Source organism: Oryctolagus cuniculus, chromosome 15 (assembly GCF_051225735.1).
Source record: "Oryctolagus cuniculus isolate XC-2025 breed Fujian yellow rabbit chromosome 15, ASM5122573v1, whole genome shotgun sequence".
NCBI lineage: Eukaryota > Metazoa > Chordata > Mammalia > Lagomorpha > Leporidae > Oryctolagus > Oryctolagus cuniculus.
Window position 1 is genome coordinate 64,487,861 of NC_142881.1, and position 23,663 is coordinate 64,511,523.

The following is a 23,663-nucleotide window of genomic DNA, read 5'->3' on the forward strand; positions in this document are numbered from 1 at the left end:
TTCATCCACATGGCTGCTCTGTATTCCATTTTACCCTTTTGGTTATCTGTAACCTTTGGCATATACATTCCTAAGCAGATTCTGGTGTCATCCGAAAACTTTACGACATGCCCAAATTCTGTGATAATCAGAGTAACCTGATTTGTCTCCCATAGCACTCTATTTCCCCTTCCTGGTGTGCTGTTTCTCAGTTTCCAGTCAGTTATATAGAGAGCTATTAACACTTTTTCCTAACCACAATGCACAACAGTCAGCTTTGCACACACAGAGGCTAGCATGTGTGTTTGTGCATGATTATTTGACTTGTGTGCTACTGAATAAGTATGTCTTTGTACATACCCATGAATGTGGTTTTTGGGTGTGGATGTACATGTGGGAGTCAAAGCAACTAGAGCTCAGGTCTGGTCTTAAAGTGTGAATAATGAATGCTTAGTATTTGTGTTTAGTTAGTCTCTGTGCATTGTTGGCCTCAGCTTTCATCTAACCTCAAATATCAGAGGAAGAATGAATTCATTTCCTTGAAATTTATTATTTGTTACTGGTGGCAGAGCAAATTCCATAAAAGAGCAGGTTCCCTGTGGAGCAAGTGGAAGGGGAGCTCTGAGTCGGTGAGGAGCGATGCCTGGAGTAGGGACTGGCAGTGAAAGATAGAAAGTCAGATCTCCCCCTTTTTTCCCTCCGTTCCCACAAGGACACTGAATTAACAGTGGAAGTATCCTGCTCAGCATTCTCTCTCCAAACTAGAACCAGAGAGGGGAAACTTGTTGCAAATTAGAGGAGGAAGCACATCACAGCTCCTCTGTTTCTCCATCCAAGGGGATGCCAATATCCACATGGTAGTCTGCGTGCTCTCCAGAACTCAGCCAGGGAATAGGGGTTCTATTGAAAGAAGGCCTGTTGGAAAGGTTCTGGTTGTAGAGGACCAGAGGTTCACTCAGCAGGGGACCCAGGTCAAACTTGGGCATCTGGAAGGTCATGCGTTTGGAGGCCTTCTCATATCCACCGTAGGGCATTGCCGTCCTGAAAAAGAACACATTAATGAAAAAATCAAAACAAACAAAGCCAGATCAATGAGATGTTACCCAGTTTTGAGGATGGGGAAGTCTGTGAATTCTAGTTTGAAATTACTTCTGTATTCCTTATTTTCTCCCTTAGCACCCCATTTCCCCTTCCTCAGCTGACTGTGACCCCAAAGCTGTTAATAAAATAAGCTAGTGGGTACTGATATCTCATGGATAGGTGTGACCCAGATCCACATTTCCAAGGAAGGGACCCCAAATACTACAGACCCAGGGTCTGAAGCCACATTAAATTATAATGTAGAGACTCCCTCATCCAATCCTCTCACCCCCAGTATTCCTCTGACTGAGAATTAACATTTCCTAGAAAATCTAGGCTCCTTACCACCAAATGCAAAAAGCACTTCTCTAGGTCTTCCCTTCCATCCATGGTCTAGAGAAGCCAACTCTGAAAGAATAGATGCCTGGAGCCTAACTTAAGTAGAGTATAAAAAAAAAAAAAATCGTACTATGGAGAAAGTAATGGCATCCTATACTTAAAGAGAGCATCAGAGGGCTTTAAACACATCATTATTCCCATTTTACAGTCAAAGCTCCCGAGGCTGAAAAGTAGGGTGATGTTCCCAGGCCCACACAGGTAACAGGTGGCCTATAAATCAGAATTCAAATCCTGCCTCCCAACAAATTTTTCCTTTATCACACTGCTGGGATAAATCTGAGCTAGGATTAAAAGAACACAGACCTTCAGTTAGGGGCCCCATATGCCTGCCATCCCTGCTTTGAAACATTTGAACATTCCAGCTAAGGGCCCCAGAGCCACACACTAGAACTCATTCCTTCCCCAGTACCCCTACCTGTTGAAGGACTTATATTTGGGAAGTTCAGCTTTGGCTCCATAGGCCAGCAGGTCAATGCCAAGTTCCACTTTTTGCTGGGGGTCAACCCCCATGGCTCGCTCCCATGGGGAAATATAAGTCTTGAACACAGTGATATGTTTTCCATCTCCACCTGTCTGGTCTCCTGGTAGTCATGGCAGAGAAAAGCAAGTCAAATAATAACAGTTAGTAGCCAATGAAAGTTAATCCCACACTCCTGCACTGGGGACGTTACTGGGGCCAGGGGCCAAAGGTATAACATCCAGCAATTGTTTAAGGTTTGTTGTGTGGTGGCAGCTTGAGCTAGGACTGAATCTCTAAAGCCAGAAAAGTGACTGAAAGATATGACTTCAGAGTGGACTGAGAGTCCACCAAGCCATCTCTAGGTTTGCCTCCCCTTCCCTCCCACACCCAGCCTAGGCCTCATTTCTGAGGACATCTCTGCTCTAGGGACCAGATTCCTTACTCTTGGATGTGAATACTTGCCTGATCCTGTCTCGCCAACCCCTCCTGCACCAGCAGCTCCTCCTTTGCCAGCCTGACCCCCAGGACCACCTGCACCTCCAGCTCCAGACCCAGAGCCATGATGGTGCTGGTGGTCAGAGCCATACTGTCCAGCAGAGCCACTGCCCCCTGCCTGGCCTCCACCACTGCCCTTGCTGTAGGAGACTCCCTGACCAGCTGTGCCCAGCTGTCCTCCCACTGTGGGAAGGAACTTCTGAAAATGATCCTGAAAAGAAAGAACAAAGTGAAGAGAAGGTTAGCAAAGGTTATGGGAAACATACAAAGACAAAGGTGTACATAGCAAAGAAGGAGGTGGTCAGAGACAACGGGCAGACAGAAGACACTGACTCCTCTGAGATTCCTCTCTCCAAGAAATGGAGAGTGGATTGGTAACCTGAGGGGAACTAGACTCTCCTTAAGAGGTAGGACTCCTTTGGCTCCCTCCAGTTGTAGGGTGGGAGCAGATCATTCCCCACACTGGCCTTTCCTATCCTTACACAAGCAAAAAGAACCAAGACTTCTGCTCCACTCAAACTTGAGAGGATGAGGTTACCAGGGAAACCCAGTTTTAATTTGAAGAAATAGAGATATCACTACCCCCTTCTCTTTGCTTGTCCAACAGTTAGAACTCTCTTTTCTCTCTCACTGTCTCTCTGCCTCACCCTCCCCTTCCCCCCTCCCTCTTTCCCTTTCTCTTGGTGCCTGTTGAAGCAAGACTTCTTAACAGGGAAAGGGTAGCAGGTGGGGGGAAGGGTAGCCTAAAGGGCAACACTGGCTTCAGCCCCAAAACCCAAAAATAGCCTCGCCAACTCCTTCAGGAGACTCTCCTGTCCACCTCACCACATACACCCCCATGCTCCACCCAGTGTAACCAGACCCAGGCAGAGAGGAGGGATTTCAGCCTCCCTAAAGTTAGGTATAGCCGACTCAGCACTTTTACTCTGCTCCTGCATTGGGCCAGTGACAGACACTCCTGCCCCTGGCTCCATCCATGTAGGAATTGATTTCCACCCTCCTCCAGCCATGCAGAGATGGTGGAGTATGAAGAAAGGAAATGGAGAAAGGCCCCTTCCTGCTCAGCTGTCACATCCTGTGCCTGGCCCCTCTCCAATCCCTTCTTCTCTTTCTCTGGAAAAGGGGCCTGACTAGGAGATGTAGGATCTTAAAGCATCTAGAGAAGAGACTGACCCTTTAAATAAAATAACTTAAGAAGACATTCCTGTAAAAACTCACATAACTCCTTCTAGGGTTGCCAGATTTCATAAACAAAATTGCAGGACATCACTTAAATTTGAATTTCAGATACACAACAAATACTGTGTATTTGTTTTTAGTATAAATATGCCCTAAATATTGCATGGGACATACATATGTAAAAAAGTACTGTTTGCATAAATTTGAAGCTCAAATTTAACTGGGCAGCCTGTATTTTAATCTTAAATTTAAATTTGATTTTTATGTCCAAAATTTGCACAAGGCATATTTTACTAAAAAATTATTCATTGTTTATTTTTACTTCAAAATACAAGGCTGGGTGTTTTGTGTTTCATCTGGCAACCCTATCTTTAACACTTACCCATACTGGGAAGGAATTTTCTCCCTGAGGGTGTGGTACTCCCCACCCCTTCACTGACTTTCAGATGGAGACTTCAGTTTCAGAGATGGGCTGTAACACCCTGTAGCTGTTGGGGGCTTAATATATCTGGGGGGTTAATGAGCTTATAAATTCTCAGGGAGCGGAGGTTGATGGTATTTTGGAGGTTCAGAGCCTGCCAAGAAACTGTCAGAAAAGGCATTAGGCTTTGAAAGAGTGGTGAAGTTCCAAACGCACCATTGAGCTGTCAGAGAAAACATCAGGATGGTTCTCATAGATGAATTTCTCCACTCGCATCTGCCGCAGTTTGAACATCTTGGAGCCCCGGTTGGTGAGCAGCGACAGCTCCTCCAACATTACATCCCGTGGGACACTGATCTTCTTACCCAGATTCAGGCCTGAGCTCTCTTGTCCACCTTTCAGAGAGGTAGGGAGGAAGAAGCAAGGGAAAGAGTAAGGTGGGGTTTTCTGACCTCAGAAGGCAGACTTTATCCACAACTGAGTGTGTTTGTCCTGCAGAGATCATTTAGGGGAGCAGCTGCTCTCTGTGATGCCAGACCAAACTCTCTAGTTTATGGGACATTTTGACTTCCTGGGTTCAGAATTGGAGAGCATGCATGAGACTGAAGAGAGTGGGGATACTAGAGTGAAAGGGTGTTTGAGGTCAAAGGGGCATGGGTTTGGGGTGCAGTGTAAAGAGGTAAAGGAGCATCCTAGAAAGAGACCATTGGAGAAACTAGGGCATGGGGAAAAGTCCAGGGGCCAGACCTTGGTAGAGTAGGCAGCTGTCAATACAGAATTTTCCTTCTCCCATCCCAACTGGAGTTCCTCCTGTCTGTTCACCCTCAAACCTATATAACTTTATATTTCTGGGACCCTTGGGGCAAAGATACTCTAAATAAGAAGTCCCACACTGGGTACATGCAAATGTCCCCTACCTCCAGTGAGTTCCATGATCAGCTTGCTGGATTTCCTCTTCTTGTTAGGGGCAGGGGTTCCTGAGAGCGGCATTGTGGAGGTGGACTCGATCTGGGTGGAAGGGAAAAATAGTTGGAGGATGGACGGAGACTGACAAAACCAAGTGTCTGCAGTATGGCAGTACTTTTTTTTTTTTTTTTTTAGATTTTATTTACTTATTTTAGAGGTAGAATTACAGACGGACAGAAGAAAGATGGAAAGAGAGGTCTTCCATCCACTGGTTCAGTCTCCAAATGGCCCCAATGGCCAGAGTTGAGCTGATCTGAAGCCAGGAGCCAGGAGCTTCCTCCAGGTCTCTCATACTAGTGCAGGGGCCCAAGCACCTGGGTTATCTTCTATTGCTTTTCCAAGTCATAAGCAGAGAGCTGAATCAGAAGAGGAGCAGCCAGGACACGAATGGGTTCCCATACGGGATGATGGCACTACAGGTGGAGGCTTAACCTACTACACCACAGCACCAGCCCCGGGAAGTACTTCTTTACCTGAGGCTAAGGGCTTCAGGGGACAAAATTTCATCAGATTTTCAAAGAAGTCATCTATGCCCCAAAGGTGAAAATCCACTGCTTTGGGGTTTCTCTTTTCTTGGGAAGGAGGGCAGGAAGTATAGATGCACCCCTTGTCTTTATTTTCTACCAACCTCCAGTGTGCTGTTTACCATAGAGCTGATGCAGGGAATAGGAACAAAACTAAGGGTGTGAATATTTAAAAAACAACAGGAAAGCAGGCAGGGCAATGCACCCAGGATTCATTGGCTTGGCATGACTTGAAGTTTTCATTTGCAATGGGATAACAGACTAGGACGATGAATCCAGGCTCTGGTCTCTCCTCATTCTTACCCCAAGCCCCTGGAGGTTAGAGAAATGTTCTGCCAGGGTTGATGAGATTCAGCCAAAAACATTCTCCATAAGAAGGAGAGGTTGTTGTTCTACCACTGGGCCAGCTGGAACATGGCCTGGGAGGTCATGGCTATGCAGCTTGTCCCTTCAGTCACAACCCCCCACCCCCACCCCGGACCCCAGAGCTGCAGTGGAGGGAGAAGCCAGAAGACATTTGAACCCTGACACATGTCAATTCAGCAATATCATGGCAGTGGGAACTGAGGGGAGACAGGAACATGGTAACAGCATCTGGCAATGGAGAGGAACAAGTTGAGATAAGATAGACTCCAACTTATCTAACTAAAAATTGGCACTTGGTGAAATGTGGTCTTCTTCTGAATCCTGTCTCACAAACACATCTGCAACTCTGCTGGCGTAGTGGGGCCTCATATCTGCTTCCCATTCCTCTAGTGCCTCCCGCAACATCTCCATTTCCCCCAACCTCCTTGGCCGTTCTCCTTCCAACACTCTGTGGCTCCCCAGACCTGGACAGCTGGGAGCCAAGGGTAATAAAGAAGGGAGGCCACACCCCCCAGATCAAGAATCATAATTGCATAAAGAAACGGAAGTCAACAGAGTGGGCTCCAGACCCTGTAGCTGGAGACCTGGAGACTTACCAGTTGCTCAGGCGGTGGTCAGCTCTCCCTGGGGTCCAGCAGCTTTGGAGGACTGAGCTGCTGTGACCGGAGAACATGAGCTGGGCAGGCGTGGGGGCAGCACTGGCAGTGGGGGAGGGAGGGTGTTTATTAATAGAGATGATGAGTGCAGGCAGCTCAAATGGCACAGGGGGCACTGAGACCCTGGAACCAGGATCCTGCCCTCCCTGCCCAGAGGCTCAGGAAAGGAGGAAAGGCCTTTGGGATTCTCCCCTAGAGCTGTCTGAGCCAGGGTTCAGACTGTCCAGGGACTCCCTTTCTCTTTGCCCTGGAGTCTGAGATCCAAAAACACCTTCCGGGAGAAACTGAAGACTAAGAGGGAGAGAGGAAGCAGGCAGCAAGTGGCGGATAGGAATTCAGAGTGCAAGAGAGACAGAACCTAGAGAACATGCTCTGATGGCCACTGGGAGCCAATCCAGGTCTGAGCCAGAGGGACCTGTGGGTGTACTGGGGAATGGGAGGGTTTAAGGCACTATGTCTGATAAGGAGTCTTCACAACAGAACCGCTCTTTTAAAGTTCCTGGATTGCTTGGTCTTTCTCTGTGAGATTGGATCTTGGCAGGATCAGAGACAAAATTAACCAAACTCGGTGCTTTCTACGCAGCCAGGGGTGATGTGGGGAAGACTTGTCCAGTAATTCTTGTCTGCTTTACTTTATTTCTTTCTTTCCTCTTAAACTCTGGCAGGTTTAAGAACAAGTGAACATGCAGATCTTCCTTTATTTATTTATTTATTTATTTAAAAGATTTATTTATTTATTTGAAAGGCAGAATTACAGAGAGGCAGAGACAGAGAGAGGTCTTCCATCTGCTAGTTTGCTCCCCAAATGGCTGCAGTTGCCAGAGCTGGGCAGATCCGAAACCAGGAGCCTCCTCTGGGTCTCCCACATGGGTGCAGGAGCCCAAGGGGCCCAAGGGCTTGGGCCATCTTCCACTGCTTTCTCAGGCCATAGCAGAGAACTAGATTGGAAGTGGAGAAGCCAGGACACAAACCGGCACCCATATGGGATGCCAGCACTTGAAGCGGTGGCTTTAACTGCTATGTACAGCGCTGGCCCCACTGATCTTTCTTTAACAGTCATTTGCTGTTGGAGTACTCAGTTCAGCCTGCTATGCATATGCAGGATAGATATAATAAAAGCACATTTAGGCTCTCTGAGGTTCCTACTTGAGATTTTCTTCAAATGGGATCTGGGCCATCCCATTCACACTGTTTGAAAGGAACCTCTAGGTAGGAGCACAGTGTTGAAAGTCCCCTTGGGAGAAGTCTATCATTTGCCTAACCCCTTGCTCAGTAAGTGCATGAACAGGCTGGATCTTCCTCCACCTCCTGCTCAGGTTCTGGAACCAGCTCTGCTGTTCATCTGCTGCAGCCACCACCACCCCAGTGCAGCTGCCTTAGGAATTGGCTTTTAACAGTTTCCAGAATACCCATTGTCCCTGTGTGAGCTCACTATTCTTCCTATCTATGCCCGTCTCCTGTGTCCTGTTCATAGGAAGACTAGCGGCTGAAAGCTACCCCACCTCCAGCTGGCCTCTGCCCAGACCCATTATGTCTATAGACCCCTCATCTTTTGTCCTCCTTCTCCATTTCCTCTCAATCTAAGGGAGCAATTAGAAGGGAAAAAAAGGGCAGGGGTATGGCGCTGTGGCACAGCAGGTAAAGCCGCTGCCCGCAGTGCCAGCATCCCAACTTTGGCGCTAGTTCAAGTCCCAGCTGTTTCACTTCTGATCCAGCTCTCTGGTATGGCCTGGGAAAGCAGTAGAAAACGGCCCAATTCATTGGGACCCTGCACCTATGTGGGAGACTTGGAAGAAGCACCCTGGCTCCTGGCTTCAGATCAGCCCAGCTCCAACCATTGTAGCCATTTGGGGAGTAAACCACCAGATGGGAGACTTCTCTCTCTCGCTGTGCCTCTGCCTCTGTATCTGTCTGCCTTTCAAATAATTAAAAGAAAAAAAAGGGAGCTGGCATTTAGCCTAGTGGTTAAGATGCTCACATCCCACATTGGAGTCCCTGAGTTTCAAACCTGCCTCTGGCTCTAGACTCCAGTTCCTGCTAATGCAGCTCTTGGGAGGAAGCAGTGATGACTCAAGTAATTGGGTTCCTGAATTGTGTTCCCTGTTCCTTGCATTGCCCCACCCCACCCCAGACTTTGTAGTCATTTGAGGAGTGGATCAGACAATGGTGATTCTCTCTCTCTCTGTCTCTCACTCTCTGCTTCTCAGATATTTAAATTTTTTAAAAAAATTTTTGGAAGATTTATTTATTTATTTGAAAGTCAGAGTTACACACACAGAGAGAGAGAGAGAGAGAGAGAGAGAGGTCTTCCATCTGATGGTTCACTCCCCAATTGGCCACCATGGCCGGAGCTGCACCAATCTGAAGCCAGGAGCCAGGAGCTTCTTCTGGGTCTCCCACATGGGTGCAGCAGAGAGCTCAAACTGAAGAAGAGCACCTGGGACTAGAACCGGCACCCATATGGGATGCTGGTGCTTCAGGTCAGGCGTTAACCTGCTGCACAACAGCGCCGTGCCCCTAAATTTTTTTTTAAACAGCAGAAGGTGATTGCATCATCACTCTCACCCTCTCCTCAAAAATGCACTGAAGGTTGGATCTACTGTGAATGAGTATGTAAAACTACTGAGTGGGTTAATATAGGCTATTTTATTTAGCAAATGGTCTCTGGGCCCTTTTGGAATTCTCAGAAATTGTACTTGGGATTATATGGGTCCTGGATCTGGTTATTCGCACAAATGTGCCCTCTGCTGGTAAAGTGGAAGCATTGGCACTTTTCTCCCTCCAACCCAGGTTTTTTTGTTTGTTTGTTTGTTTGTTTGTAATTAACATTTATTTACTTAGGCCGGCGCCGCGGCTCACTAGGCTAATCCTCCGCCTTGCAGCACCGGCACACCGGGTTCTAGTCCCGGTCGGGGCGCCAGATTCTGTCCCGGTTGCCCCTCTTCCAGGCCAGCCCTCTGCTGTGGCCCGGGAGTGCAGTGGAGGATGGCCCAGGTGCTTGGGCCCTGCACCTCATGGGAGACCAGGAAAAGCACCTGGCTCCTGGCTCCTGCCATCGGATCAGCGCGGTGCGCCAGCCGCAGCGCGCCGGCCGCGGCGGCCATTGGAGGGTGAACTAACGGCAAAAGGAAGACCTTTCTCTCTGTCTCTCTCTCTCTCACTGTCCACTCTGCCTGTCAAAAAAAAAAAAAAAATTAAAAAAAAAAAAAAAGATTTATTTACTTAAAAGGCAGTTACAGGCCGGCGCCGCGGCGCACTAGGCTAATCCTCCGCCTAGCGGCGCCGGCACACCGGGTTCTAGTCCCGGTTGGGGCGCCGGATTCTGTCCCAGTTGCCCCTCTTCCAGGCCAGCTCTCTGCTGTGGCCCAGGAGCAGTGGAGGATGGCCCAGGTGCTTGGGCCCTGCACCTCATGGGAGACCAGGAAAAGCACCTGGCTCCTGGCTCCTGCCATCGGATCAGCGTGGTGCGCCGGCCGCAGCGCGCCGGCCGCGCCGGCCATTGGAGGGTGAACCAACGGCAAAAGGAAGACCTTTCTCTCTCTCTCTCTCTCTCTCTCTCACTGTCCACTCTGCCTGTCAAAAAAAAAAAAAAAAAAAAAAAAAAAGGCAGTTACAGAGAAAGAGGCAGAGACAGAAAGCAGAAAGAGAGGTCTTCCATCTGCTGATTCACTTCCCAAATGGCTGCAATGGCTGGGGCTGGAATCCCGGAGCCTGGAATTCCATTTGAGTCTCCCATATCTGGGTCTCCCCTATGGGTGCAGAGATTGGAAACTGAGCAGCCAAGACTCTAACCAGCATGCAGAGACCTCCCCTCTCCAAAGTCAAATTCTAACCAGCCTCCAGCTTTCCCTTCATTAGTCTCAATCCATGCTGATACATCTCACTCTCCTTTCCTCCCCACCCTTCCTTTCCTATTCCACCTTTACCTCCAGTCATTGTTCTCCCTCCATTTAGTTCTCAAAGACTGTTTAACATGACTGCTCCCTCCAGGGAACTAGGAAATGTTGAGTTCAGAGAGACTTTCCAACTTCTCTTAGTCTGTAAACAGAGAACTTGCCTGAAAAGCATGGAGGAGGGGAAGAAAACAAGGAGAACCTGAGGGGGGTGGGGCAAGAGCCATGGTGGAGGTGACTAAATAGGAATGAGACAAAATGAGTGGAGAAGAGCAAAAGACCTAGGAAGGAAAGGCAACAGGGTGGAAAATGGGAGAGCAGAAATGGAGATCGAGCTCAGGAATCAGATCCAGGGAATGGGTTAGAGAAGATCAGGGGGCACTCAGGATCTCATTATAAAACTAGAAGAGATGACAGCAACAGACAGTATGGAGCATACATTTATTGTTGTGCACAAACCAAAGTACTGTGACTCACACCCAATATGCAAAGGAAATTATCACCGTCCATATCAAACAGCAAATGTGGCTGGTGATTATCTTGGTGAGAGGAGAGTCCATACCCCTCTGGGATTAGAGATCAGGCCCTGAAGCTAAAAATGAACAAGAGCTGGATTTTGAGAGATGAGATAGGACTGAAAGCAGGTTTGGGCTCTGGGTGTTTCCCTGTCCTTTCCCAGGTAGTCATGAGATGCTGCAAGAGACAAACTTAAGGATAGACTCAGAGGAGGTAGCACAGACTCTGTTCTTTCAACACTCAGCACACACTCCCATGCCTCCCCCCATCATCCCCCTTCACTCCAACAAATACATTCGTCCCCCTCTCGCACACAAGTGATTTCTTGTTACTCAACTTTACTCTGCCAGCTGCACGCTCCCTCACCATGATCCCCTCTGTGGATCTGTCACTTCTACTCATGTCTGCTCTGCTCCTGGTTTCTACCACACACCCTGGTTCCGTTGCTCTCCTTTCTGTCTCAGGCTCATGAGGCCAGCCATGAAGCCAATGATTTATTCATTCTCAGAGGAAATTTCCTTTCTTTTTTTCACTTCTTGGATTCTGGGTTGCTCAGCACAGGCCTCTCCAGTTGCTTACTCTAAATGCAGCAGAATAGATGAATTCTTGTTCTCTTTCTGGTCTAGCTGGTTTAACAGGCCATACAAACTGTCCTGGCCCTTCAGTCTTCTCATACTCCATTAGTTTCACGAGATGCTGTATCCTTGCTACAGATGCTTGTCTTTAAGGACTTACTCTCTAGTGAAACTCTTTCTCCCCACTAGATTCCACGTGGGAATATCTGACTCTTTATCACCCAAGAAGAAAATCCAATTGGGTATTTAGACTTCCCTTTTACTCTTGCCCCAGACAGCAGAGCACATCCGTGCACACACACTCACAAACTTGCACACATATATGCATACACACCTAGTTATATGCCAACCAAGCTTGGAAAAGCACAGTAAGGCATAGCTCAGTGTAAACGGGTCAGCTCAGTCTCATTGCTGTATGCCTGGTGGTGAGCTGCTTGACTGAGGTCCCGGGGATAACTTCTACTCTGTGTGCTTCTTATTGAATAATAAAATGAGGCCAGAGAGAAAGACAGAAATGCAAAGAAACAGAAACCTGTGGAGGAGTATGGGTGGAGAGGTGGGAGATAAAGACAGAGATGCAGGCCAGGAAACAGAGACGAAGAGATGCAAAGAAACTAAGTAGAGATAATAGGTTGAAAAGCAGAGCAGTGAGGAGGAAGCTGGGGATGGGATTCCAACTCTAAAACTATCTTTGGCAGGACGAGATTCACCCTCCAGATGACTGGGCAACGGCGTGGGAAAGGGCAGGAGAAGCAACTTTAGGAACTCGATGTTCTACCTCTCCTTGGTCCTGGGACTTATGCCCTGCTCACTGGTGCCCTGCCCCAGGCCTCCACACATGAGCCTGCAATCCTGTTCTGGTGGCTGAGAATCGAGGCCTGGCTACTTGGAAACCATAGGAGCTGGGGGAAGTCCCAAGGCCTCTAGGAGACTCTGGAGGAACAACTGGGCTAGGAACAGGGGTTGAGGACAGCTCTGCCCTCCAGATGGGCTCATCCAGTGTAGTGGCTGCTCGTGGGGCAAGCACCGTAGGGGCCAGGGGCTCTGCAGTGGGCTGGGGTGCTGGAGTAGAAAATCGGCGGATCTCCTGGACTCGAGCTGTTTTGGGGGGCCCTAAGGAGGTGGGACCGGGGGTTGGGGGAACCTCATCAAAACAGAACATGGCAGTTTTAAGTTGGTAGGGCTGATGCCGCATGAAATCCAGAGCCTTGATGCCCTGCTTGGGGGTTGCCCGGGGCCCCTGGGACTGGGCCTTACTAGGGGGAGTTCGGGCAGCCTGCGGGAAAAAGGGTGAGAGCAGTGGATTGTAAGCAATAGGAGGTGGGGCACGGATGTTAGGTGAATATTTCCAGGAAGGGGGTAGGGAGGGGGTGGGAGAAGGACTTCTAGGCTTAGGGCCCAGGCCAAGGCCAGGACCAAGGCCAGGACCAGGTGTAGCTTCCACCACATACCTGTCCGCCCGACTCTGCCTCTTGGCAAACAGCTCCCCACCCCTGCCCTGCAGCCTTGGTGGCTCTGAGATTCCAGCCGAAGGGGCTGCCCCATTTACTAGCCCATCAAGGAGCCCCCGGGATGAGGGCTTAGGCGCCACTGGGGGTGGAGTCTTAGGAGTCATAGGGGGTGGAGTCTTGGGAGCCATTGGAGGCGGGGTCTTAGGTGCAGGCAAGGTCTTGTAACTCCTGCCCCCTGGTGGCTGCATGAAGTTGCAAGCTTCAGCGCCGAGGCTCAGAGCGTCTTCTTCTGGACCTGATTCAGCACCCCCGGCCCGGGGTTTCTCATCCAGATTCTGCACCAGCGAGAGAAGCTCGGGGTTGGGCGAGTTCTTCGTCTCCTCCTTTCCCTGCCGGAACATCTGCTTCCGCGTCCCGCGGCGCCGGGCCTCCTGCAGGATGCCGGTTCGGGCAGCTGGCACAGAGATGCGCTGCTCCCTGGTGCTGGGGGCCTCGGGGACCGCAGAGCCTGTGGTCGGCGCCTCTGGACGCGCAGAGGGTCGCAGAGGCGCCGACAGGAAGATAGAAGCGGTGGAGGTCATGGCAGCTGCGCTAGGGGGAGCCGGGGACTCCGGGGCTCCGCCTGGGGTAACGGGCCGACTGGGGGCTGGGATGTATAGGGAGCTGGTGGCTGTCACAGGGCCCGAGGAGCGTGGGGCGCTGGGGGAACCGGAGGCTGGCACATGGCTGGGACCCCCTATGGTGAAGCTGGGTAGCGGGGTGGGCCCCTGCGAAGAGGATATGAAGGGGGGTGGGGCAGGGCTCGGGCCTCCCACACTTTCACTCGCCCTCTTCGGTGCTAGGGGACGGAAAATGACCGAAGTGGTACCAGGCCGCTGACCTTGTAAGCCCGGGGTAAAGGGCCTGGCTGACCGGTTAAAGACACTTGCGGCTGGGGTGGAGGTGCTACCACCTGGGAGGAAGGGTCTGGGGCTGGTTGTGGGGGCCAGCAGAGGGCTGGGTGGGAGCACAGCTGCCTCTGGGGGAGCGCTCTGGGCCCGAGGTGGTGACTGCGGACCCTGCCCGTTGAGCACGGCTGCTGGGCCAATGTGAGTCAACTCCTGGGTGTTGGAGTCTGCGCGCTGGCGCTGCTGTTCAAAGAGCTGGACCCCTCTCCCAGAGACCTCACTCAGCCCGGGGCTCTGGCCCTCTGCCGTGCTGGAACCCACCCTGGCCAGTTCCATGTCCAGATAAGGGCTGTCCCAGTCCGACTGATTGGTGAGACTGCGGGCGTCGGAGAAGGCCTCTTCGTCCAACTCAGACTCACTGGTCGGGGGGACCCCGTCCTCCTCCTCGTTACCGGTCCCAGCCGCAGCCCCAAAGCTCACTAGGGTGTATTTCTTGGCTCTCTGCCGCCGTTTCTTAAACATAAGCACCCCCTTGGAGTGGGGGTTGGGGGCTGCAGTTAGCAGGGATGCAATTGTCCGGCATTTGGTCTTGGCTTCCTTCACACTCTTCTCCTGGAGGCTCTCTGCCCGTTGCAGTTCTGAGGAGGTCAAGAGGTAGAAGGGTCAGTGGGGCTTTGCCAGCGTCTTCTAAGCTTATTCCCCAAAGCTTGAACCCACACCCAGCCAGCTTGTTCACACCTCCCACCTCCTGTCTTTTCATTTGCAGCACCCACAATGTCTTCTACCTGTGGCAAAGGCTTCTGGCTTGGGGGCAGAGTGGAGGGTGAAAGGTGAAACCAAGGGCAGTTCGAGGGAGGCAGAATCCAGCTCGCTGCCCTGGCACTGCTCTGACCACAGCTCTTCTGTCCTTTCCTCCCTCTACTCCACACTTATCTTCCCAGAGATGTGCTCTTATCCACCTAACACTGCATTCCTCACCTGCTTCCCATTCCACACTGGCAAAGGGTCAGGGGGAGGTGTTGCTCCCCATAGTAGGCAGGGAGACAAAGCAGTTCCCAGGGAGAGAAGACAAGAAGGGACACTTTTCTCCCACCATAGAGACCATGTCAAGAACCTTCTCACAAAGTTTGGAATATAGCCCCTTCTTACATTCCTTATCTCTACGATAAGCACACAAAGGACCCTTTGCAATGTGTATCTTATTCACTATTCCACCCCATCAGGCAGTTCACATCATTACTATTCATAGCAATAACTCCCATCACATCATTTAACAAGCCTGTCAGTCCAGTGAAAGCCAGCTGTGGGCATACTTTCTCTGATGTACTTTTCTCTGCCACTCACATATACCCTTACTTATACCACAGTTCACATACATTTATGTAAATACACATGGTCCATGCAAAACCACATTGAGTCATTCAAATGCATTCACACACCTATGTGTGTCAGGTGACCCTTCTTCCCAGAGTTTCCCCTACAGAGATTCCATTACTAACAGTTTGGACAGAATTTCAGGGTTGAACTTGGCCTTCCAACTGCCAGAGCACACCTCTGTGCTTCACATTCCTGCTGCTCACAGCCAAGGGTAGTCTCTGATCCAAGACACAGGACAAAACCAGGGTGCTACTCTCCAAGACAAGCCTCCAGATCTTTAGCATACCTCAAGGTCGCAGGCTAAATAGCTTCTCCTTTTCCCCAGCTGGAGATGGGAAGTGTAGTAGGCTTCTTTGGGGGTCAGAGCTGCCTCCTATTTTCCAACCTTCTATGTAGAGAACTCAGACAGCCACTACCAGGGAGGCACGCAAGGACTGTGTGCTAAAGAGAACTAGGGCAGGGCTTCCTGTGCCATGTGGGGCCTGGGTAGGTGGGGCCAGAAAATGGGAGAGGCTGCCCTGCTACTAGGACCCCACCCTGAACATGGATATTTTCTGGTCCATTGTCCCCAGTTCATCCTGCAACATCTGTCTACTTTCCATTCAAGACACCAAGCTCCTTTTTTTTTTTTTTTTAATTTAACAGGTAGAGTTATAGACAGTGAGAGAGAGACAGAGAGAAAGGTCTTCCTTCCGTTGGTTCACTCCCCAAATGGCTGCTATGGCCGGCACTACGCTGATCCAAAGCCAGGAGCCAGGTGCCTCTTCCTGGTCTCCCATGAAGGTGCAGGGGCCCAAGCACCTGGGCCATCCTCCACTGCCCTCCTGTGCCACAGCAGAGAGCTAGACTGGAAGAGGAGCAACGGGGACTAGAACCCGGCACCCATATGGGATGCCGGTGCCACAAGGCGGAGGATTAGCCAAGTGAGCCACAGCGCCGGCCCTACCAAGCTCCTTTCTAACAAGGACTCACTCCTCTCATCCCAACATGTCTAATAGAACAGTGCTGTGGATGAGAGAATGGGCACTGCGGTCAGAGTTCAGTCCAGGTTTTTGGGTCTTGGAAGAGTTGCTTCATTGAAGTTCAGTTTCCTCATCTGTAAATAAGGATGATAATAGCTACCTCATAGGACTACTATGAGAATAATGTGAGATAATTTGGTAAATTTAGCATATAACTCACCACTAAGGCCCAAAGTGAGTAAATATTAGTATCAAAGCTTTCTTGATGCTAGCTGCACACGTACACAGACATTTTTTCATTTGCACATATCTTCTCCCATGGACTCATATATTCATAACATACTCACACCTCTCTCTCACACACACACGTGGACATTCCATTCCCATGAGTTTGTTCAGGTCATGTCAAAAACCCTATGACATGTGGCCATAGCATCAACCTATTCCAATCAAGGGGCAGTGAAACTCCCAAGAAAAGGAGGAAGAGGACAACAAAAAGGATGAGGGGACAAGAGAGTAAGACCTTGCCCAAAGACTACTCTTCCCAAACTATTAATATATTCCCTTCCATTGTAGACCCCGGAACTCTCTCAGATATGGGAGGATAGTACCTGCATAGAATGGGTCTTGGAGCTCAGGAATTGGACTTGGGCCTTTGTTGAAGCTGGCTTGGCTGATGGGCTCAAAGGTGTCCATGCTGAGAATGGCAGTGTTGCTTGGAGCAAGACCAGCTTGAGCCACCCCCCACGCCTTTTAAAACCCCTTTGTCTCATCCCCAGAACTGGCAGCTGTGTGAGCTCACTGTGCTATTTTTGGAGCCTGGCCCCTTCCCTTCTTTTGACTGCCCTACAAGCCCCGGTGTGATGGACGTAGCCACCTGCCTTCCCTTCACCCCACCCTGCCCCACTGGACAATGAGGTCTACTTGTCTAAAAATATCCCTGAGCTGCTAGCTACAGTCGCGCCCAGCATGATGGGAAAGGGAGGGGGTGTTGGAATGAGAATTGGGGATAAGTTTGGAATCCTGCCCATGCATCTGGAATTTCTTTGTTGGATACTGGCAATCTCAGGGATGTCGAACTGAACCGTCATATCCTTAGGCTCTATGCTGGACTTAAAGACACACAATCCCATGGATTCAGAATCAGAAGAGTGGAGGGGAAGAAATAAAGATGAGGACTAGAGGAGAATCCTGGTATTTCAGGGAGTGATAAAAAAAAAAAAAAGTCTTAGTGGGAGGGGGATGAGAGGCTTAGAGCAGGGAGAAAGTTCACTCTTAAATCTCATTCTGTAGCTCACATCAAAAATAGCAAAGAGCCTTAGATAGTGGAACTGGCTTTTTCTGCCCAGGCCTACATTCTTGCCCAAGATAAGGAGCCAAAGATCCCTCCCTTCACCACTTCCTAGAGATCTCATGACCATCCCATAGCTTCCCAGTCCCTAGGAATCCTAGCTGAACTTATAAATGTCAAAGGTAGCTCTGATGCTATGCCTGTAATTAGCACTGTGACGAGCCCCTATAGAATGGCCCCACTTCCAAAGCCTCCCCCGCCCTGCATCTGTACTCTGCCCTCAGCCCTTCCTGACACCTATAGCAGCCACCACCACCACCAAACACTTCCTCTATTCACGTTACTTTCCACTTCCCCTACTTACCCCATTCCTGGGTTGCATTCAACCACCTGGACCTTTTTGCCTCACTGGATCAAACAGCAAAAATAATGGGGATCATGAGAATAATTATTCCCCCCCAACTCATCTCTCTTCATTTGTCACCAAGACTATACCCAAGGGGGATAATGTAGGTAGAAATTAAGGTTATGGAAGAATAGATTTAGGGCTCAGATTGAAGGATCCTGACTTGGAAAAAGGGGTTCAGACACTTACTGGCTTGCTTGGCCTTCTGGGTGTAGGTGGTAGTAAGATCTTCTGCCACTGGATGAGGAACAGGCCCCACCATAGGGATGAGGTGAGGACCAGGCCGGAGGGGACCATGGGGTAATAGTAGGGCTTCAGCTGGGGGTGGCTGAAGGGCTGCCCCATCCTCCCAAGATGGGGAGCTCACGCGGCTGTCACCCTGGCTAGAAGGCTTGGGGATGGCAGCTGCAGGCTCTGCAGGGCTGTCAGACAGGTAAACTTCATCAGGTGGGGCTCCCGGAGGAGTGGGCCTTGTGGGACCTCGGCGGCGGGGGCGGCGGTGCTTCTCTTGGGTGGCAGGGCCATCAGCATCACTGTCTGTCTCTCCATAGTAAGCCTCACTGTCAGGAGGTGAGCGAAGGCTCCCAGGCTGAAGAGGCTGGGAAACTGGAGCACCAGGGGGCTCAGGACTCAGTGGAGATAAAGGTGACAGCACTTGAAGCTCACCAGGGGATGGAGATCGCACAGGCCCCAAATCTGCTGCCCTGGATGGAAGAGATGACAGAACGTGAGGGCTGTGCTGCATGACTGACAGCTAGAGATACCTGCAGGAGATGAGGGGAAAAGGTAAGGGAGTGGACGAGGGCTGGCATACAGTGGGAATGGGTGGGCTAAGAAGAGTGAAGATCAGAAAAGACAAAGTGGGAGGCAAATGTGCTTGGAGGAATGTGAGCGGAAATGAGCTTAAAGGAAGACGTGATGAGGAGGAGACAGGCCAGGGGTTGAAGTAGGCCCAACACCCAAATATCCATTTGGCACTCCCATCTTTTAACTGCAGATACATTTGAAGCCTTTGGGAGGCATACACAAATGTCTGTGCTCCTGCAGAAATGCCCAAGCATAAGTAGGTACTTGTTATTTGCTGAAGCCAAGCCGGTGAGACACAGAGCTGAGACAGGCAGTGGGAGCCTTGGACCAGAGGAAGAGTCCATACCGTCGCACAGTGAGGATAAGTTGATTCCCTGAGGTATCGATAAGATTCATGGCACTGGCATGAGAGAGGCTGGTACAAGAGATCCCATTGACTGCCAAGAGCTGGTCCTTCTCACGGAGTCCTGCTCTGCCAGCCTGGCTCCGTCTTCGGATCTGAGATGTTGAAGAAGAGATTGTAGGTAAGAGAAGATTCCAAAGGGAATAGGATGAAAAGACAGGAAGGACCCAAATGAGAGGATTTTCAGGGTAAGAAGGGGGACAGCTGCTAGCCTGCCATTGAGGAGGCTTGTCTAGAACAAAGAAGGTGCAAACTGAAGAGAGTACTACAAACAAGAGAGTACTACTGGGAGCTAGGATAATCACTGAATGAAAGAGGCCTGGAGACCGCTGCATGAGAGAGGTGTTAGAAATTACAGTTATATCCTTAAGATTTTCCTCCAGGAGCAATATCTATACCAGCCAGTAATTCTCTTCTAGGCCTTGGAATTCCAGGTGCTATTATACAGTCAAGATCTAAGAGCAGCATACCGGATCAAAAGGAGTCCAGCTGGATTCTGGGAGATCATGATTGTGTGTGTATGGGGGGGGGGCATGTGTGCACACACATGGCTACCATTTATTGAGTTAGGCACTGTGCTACAGATGTTATGCATTTCATCCTTAGAAGATTCTATGAAGTAGATACTATTATTACCCACATTTTACAGTTCAGAAAATTAAGCCTGTAGGGTGAAACCAAGAAGGTAATGACTTCATCTGAGAGGCCAGATCTTGCCATAATGCTTCCAGCACCTAAAAAAGTCTTGCCTAGTGAGAGAAAGGATCTGAATTAGGGAAAGAGGAGCACAGAAGGCCTGGGCAGGGCAGGACAGGGCAGGGCTGGGCTGGGCTGGGCCGGGCTGGGTTGGGTGAGACAGTCCCAGCTAATCACATATCATTTTAGCCAGAGAGAAATTAGAACCTTCCCTACATTCCTAGAGTTTGGAATAGAGACATACCAGGAGAGCAAACGCTGGATGACCAGATCCGAGCCTCTTCTACTGTCATGCCGCAGAGGACAGAAGCAAAGTCTTTCTTTTTCTCTGCTCCCTGGGCGCCAGGAACTTACCTTTTCTAACAGTCCCCAATAAGAAGCCCATGTTCAGACACTACTCCCACTACCAAACTTGAACATGCTTCCCTGCCCACCTACCCACCCCCACTTTGTCAAAGCCCCCCTGCCCCCAGAGGTCACAAACATGACTCTTCCCAGGTTCCCTTGGGCTCCCATTTCCCAGAAACCTCATTTCAGGGGTTCTCCCTTACCTTAGATACCTGTAAGGGTTTCCTCTGCTCGGCCCCCCCCTGTAGTCGGAAGCCCCAGGGGGCTCCCCCTGATAGTGTGACCAGCACCTCTTCCTCAGCACCCATCGCTCAGCTTGGCCTATGGCCCCCGCAGTTTGGACAGTATCCCAGGGAGAGAAGTCGAGGTGCTGGTACCCCGTCCGGCCTGCCTGTCCTGCTGTCCTGCTCCTGCGGCCCCAGGCCTCCCCCCCCCCCCAAACCACACACCGCAGGCGGGCAGCTTGGCCCTGGGATCAGTACAGTCCAGCACATGCGTCCTGTCAATCCAAGCTGTGCTCAAAATAGTTGCCGGCTATACTCCCCTCCCTCCCCCAGCTGTGTTACTCCTAGAGCTAATTATAGTACTGGCGGCTGTCCTCCATGGCCCCCATTCTCCTGATGGCCCTTTTATTCAGGAGTCAAGAGTACTGCATAACTAATATGTACCCTTTCGGGGACCATGTCTTCTCTGATAGGATGATGAACTAACTCAACTGCTATCATTTTAAGGCAGTAGCAGCAGGGGCTTCAGTTCCAGAGCTGTCGAGGAGTGGGTTTGTTCCACAAGCTCCCAGCAGACAGTGCCCCCTTGCTGCATGAATTAACCTGTTAATCTAAATGGAAACCTATAACTCACAGCACTGCTGGGTGTTGTGTGGAGGAATTCTTTTCTTTTAAAAAAGATTTATTGGTGCTGGTGCTTTGGTATTGCCAGTAAAGCTGCCACCTGCATTGCTGACATTCCATATGGGCATGGCTTCCAGTCCCAGCTGCTCCACATCACTCTCTCTCTCTCTCGTTTTAGGATTTATTTATTTATTTGAAAGTCAGAGTTACACAGATAGAAGGAGAGACAGAGAGAGAGAGAGAGGTAGTTCTCCATCTGCTGGTTCACTCCCCAACTGGCTGCAACAGTGGAGCTATGCCAATCTGAAGCAAGGAGCCAGGAGCTTCCTCCGGGTCTTCCCACATGGGTGTAGGGGCCAAGGACTTAGGCCATCTTCTACTGCTTTCCCAGGCCATAGCAGAGAGCTGGATTGGAATGGATGGAAGTGGAGCAGCCAGGACTTGAACCGGTGCCTATATGGAATACCAACACTGCAGGTGGAGGCTTTACCCACTACACCACAGTGCTGGCCCTTGCTCCACTTCTGATAAAGCTCTCTACTAATGTTCCTGGGAAGACAGCAAAAGATGGCCCAAGTCTTTAGGCCCCTGTACTCACATGGGAAACCAGGAAGAAGCTCCTGGCTCCTGGCTTTGGATCGGCTCAACCCCAGCTGTTGCAACAATTTGGGGAGTGAACCAGTGGATGGAAGATTTCTTTCTCCCTCTCTGTGTCCCTTCCTCTCTCTGTATAACTCCAACTTTCAAATAAATAAATAAATAAATAAATTTTTTTAAAAAAGATATATTTTATTTATTTGAAAGGGACAGTTACAGAGACAGAGAGAGAGATCTTCCATCCACTGGTTAAATCCCTAAGGGGCACAGTGGCCAGGACTGGACAGGCTAAAGCCAAGAGCATGGAATTCTATCCAGGTCTCCTATGTGGGTGCAGGAGCCCAAGGAAGGTCATCTTCTGTTGCTTTCTCAGGTGTATTAGCAGGGAGCTGGATCAGAAGTGAGCAGCCAGGACTTGAACCAGCACCCATATGGAATTCTGGTGCTGCAGGCCATGGCCTAACCCATTGTGCTACAATGTTGGCCCCCCTTTTTTTTAATGTTTGTGGGATTTTTGTTTGCTTAAGATTTATTTTATTTATTTGAAAGGCAGAGTTAGAGAGAGAGAGAGAGAGAGAGAGAGAGAAGGAAAGATAGATCTTGAATCTGCTGGTTCACTCCCCAAATGGCCATAACAGCCAGAGCTGGGCCAGGCCAAAGCCAGGAGTCAAGAACTTCCGGATCTCTCATGTGGGCAAAGGGGTCCAAATACTTGGGCCATCTTCTGCTGCTTTCCCAGGTGCATTAGCAGGGAGCTGGATCAGAATTGGAGCAGCCAGGACTTGAACTAGCTCTGATACAGTATGCAAGCACTGCAGGCTTACTGTTATGCCACAGTTATGGCCCCTCTTTTTTTTTTTTTTTTTTATTAAAGATCTATTTGTTTGTTTTAAAGGCAGAGTGACACACACACACACACACACACAGAGAGAGAGAGAGAGAGAGAGAGAGAGAGAGAGAGAACTTCTATTTGCTGGTTCATTCCCAAAATGGCTACAATAGCCAGGGCTGGGTCAGGCCAAAGCCTGACCATCTGGGCCTCCCACAAGAGTGGCAAGGACAAGCCCTTAGTCCATCTTCTGCTGCTTTCCGAGGCCCATTAGCAGGGAGCTGGATTGGAATCAGAAGAGCTGGAACTTGAACAGCACTCTGATATTGCTGTCTTTTGGTGTAGCAACGGGTGGCTTAACCTGCCGCACCACAAAGCCAGCACCTTGTCTAGAGGAATTCTGATCATCCCTGCCCCAGTTGAATTGTTACCCCTTTCATAAAGTTTTTCCTAACCATCTCCCAACTCTCCACCTATAGAATTAATCCTTCTTTCCTATGGGCAATGTATGTATTTTGTTCATATTTTTACTATTGTCTTTCTCAGTCAATAACGTAGTTGTTTAAATGCATCTTCCCTCAGAAATGCCCCCAGAAAATTGAAGGTCAAGACTGCCAATCAACATACCACAGAGCAATGACTGCTGTAATTTGTGCTCAATAACTATTTGCTGCACTATATTCTCTATTACAATACATAGGTGATCATGGGAAAAATAGACACCCAGAATAGGTGTGTCACCTTAAAAATCTTTTATCCAGGTTTTCATTACATGAATATGTCCTACATTAAGAGATCTTTTTCCATTATAAAACATGATGTCCTGTAACAGATTATCAAAGGCTGCAGAGTTTTGTGGAATAGTTGCTCTCCTAGTGTGCTAAATGCTGTTTGCTTTGATACATGATATAGTCATAAAAAATGTTAGGATTGGGGCTGGCGCTGTGGCATAATGGGTTGAGCTGCCACCAGTAGTGCCAGCAGCCCATATGGGGGCCAGTTCGAGTCCTGGCTGCTCTACTTTCCGATCCAGCTCCCTGCTAATGTGCCTAGCAAACAACAGAAGATGGTCCAAGTGTTGGGACCCCTGCACCCACATGGGAGACCTGGAGGAAGCTCCTGGCTCCTGCCTTTGTGGCCATTTGGGAGGTGAACAAGTGGGATGCCAGCAGCACAGGCAGAAGCTTAACCTACTATGTGCCAGTGCTAGTCTCTATAAAAGAGGATTTTAATATCCAATCACTACTGAATA

At 49.7% G+C, this 23,663-nt stretch overlaps 2 protein-coding genes across 7 annotated transcripts; both read right to left on the reverse strand.

Annotated features, from left to right (window-relative positions):
* Positions 1-509: 509 nt before the first annotated feature.
* Positions 510-6,533, reverse strand: MYOZ1 (myozenin 1). Of its 2 annotated transcripts, NM_001082215.1 has the most exon segments (7): positions 789-1,020; positions 1,874-1,961; positions 1,964-1,972; positions 1,974-2,039; positions 2,381-2,624; positions 4,230-4,408; positions 4,931-5,003. In NM_001082215.1, coding segments are annotated over 7 exon segments (891 nt in total).
* A 4,307-nt stretch (positions 6,534-10,840) lies between these two features.
* On the reverse strand, positions 10,841-20,651 carry SYNPO2L (synaptopodin 2 like). Of its 5 annotated transcripts, none has more exons than XM_051823211.3 (4): positions 20,341-20,651; positions 19,037-19,188; positions 18,073-18,587; positions 10,841-14,485 (listed from the first exon to the last, which is right to left on the reverse strand). In XM_051823211.3, exons 1-4 carry the CDS (start codon positions 20,443-20,445, stop codon positions 12,318-12,320), a joined length of 2,940 nt encoding a protein of 979 aa, XP_051679171.1. In that variant the 5' UTR covers positions 20,446-20,651; the 3' UTR covers positions 10,841-12,317. The 5 variants fall into 5 exon arrangements, with proteins under 5 accessions (XP_051679171.1, XP_089169584.1, XP_089169586.1 ...); XM_089313458.1 differs by lacking the exon at positions 20,341-20,651 and adding an exon at positions 20,034-20,143; XM_089313460.1 differs by lacking the exons at positions 18,073-18,587; positions 19,037-19,188 and having other exon boundaries at positions 20,341-20,574.
* Positions 20,652-23,663: the final 3,012 nt, after the last annotated feature.

What these genes read in the sequence shown, in the direction of transcription:
- MYOZ1 (XM_008269905.4), bottom strand. Translation starts at nt 5,003, where the DNA reads ATGCCGCTCTCAGGAACCCCTGCCCCTAACAAGAAGAGGAAATCCAGC. An exon ending in TTTTCTCTGACAGCTCAATG is followed by an intron (nt 2,625 to 4,229) that starts GTGCGTTTGGAA and finishes CTTTCTTTTCAG; the next exon opens with GATCATTTTCAGAAGTTCCT. An exon ending in GGTTGGCGAGACAGGATCAG is followed by an intron (nt 2,040 to 2,380) that starts GCAAGTATTCAC and finishes CATGACTACCAG; the next exon opens with GAGACCAGACAGGTGGAGAT.
- SYNPO2L (XM_051823211.3), bottom strand. Translation starts at nt 20,445, where the DNA reads ATGGGTGCTGAGGAAGAGGTGCTGGTCACACTATCAGGGGGAGCCCCC. An exon ending in AACCCTTACAGGTATCTAAG is followed by an intron (nt 19,189 to 20,340) that starts GTAAGGGAGAAC and finishes TCAACATCTCAG; the next exon opens with ATCCGAAGACGGAGCCAGGC. An exon ending in CTTATCCTCACTGTGCGACG is followed by an intron (nt 18,588 to 19,036) that starts GTATGGACTCTT and finishes TCTTCCATCCAG; the next exon opens with GGCAGCAGATTTGGGGCCTG.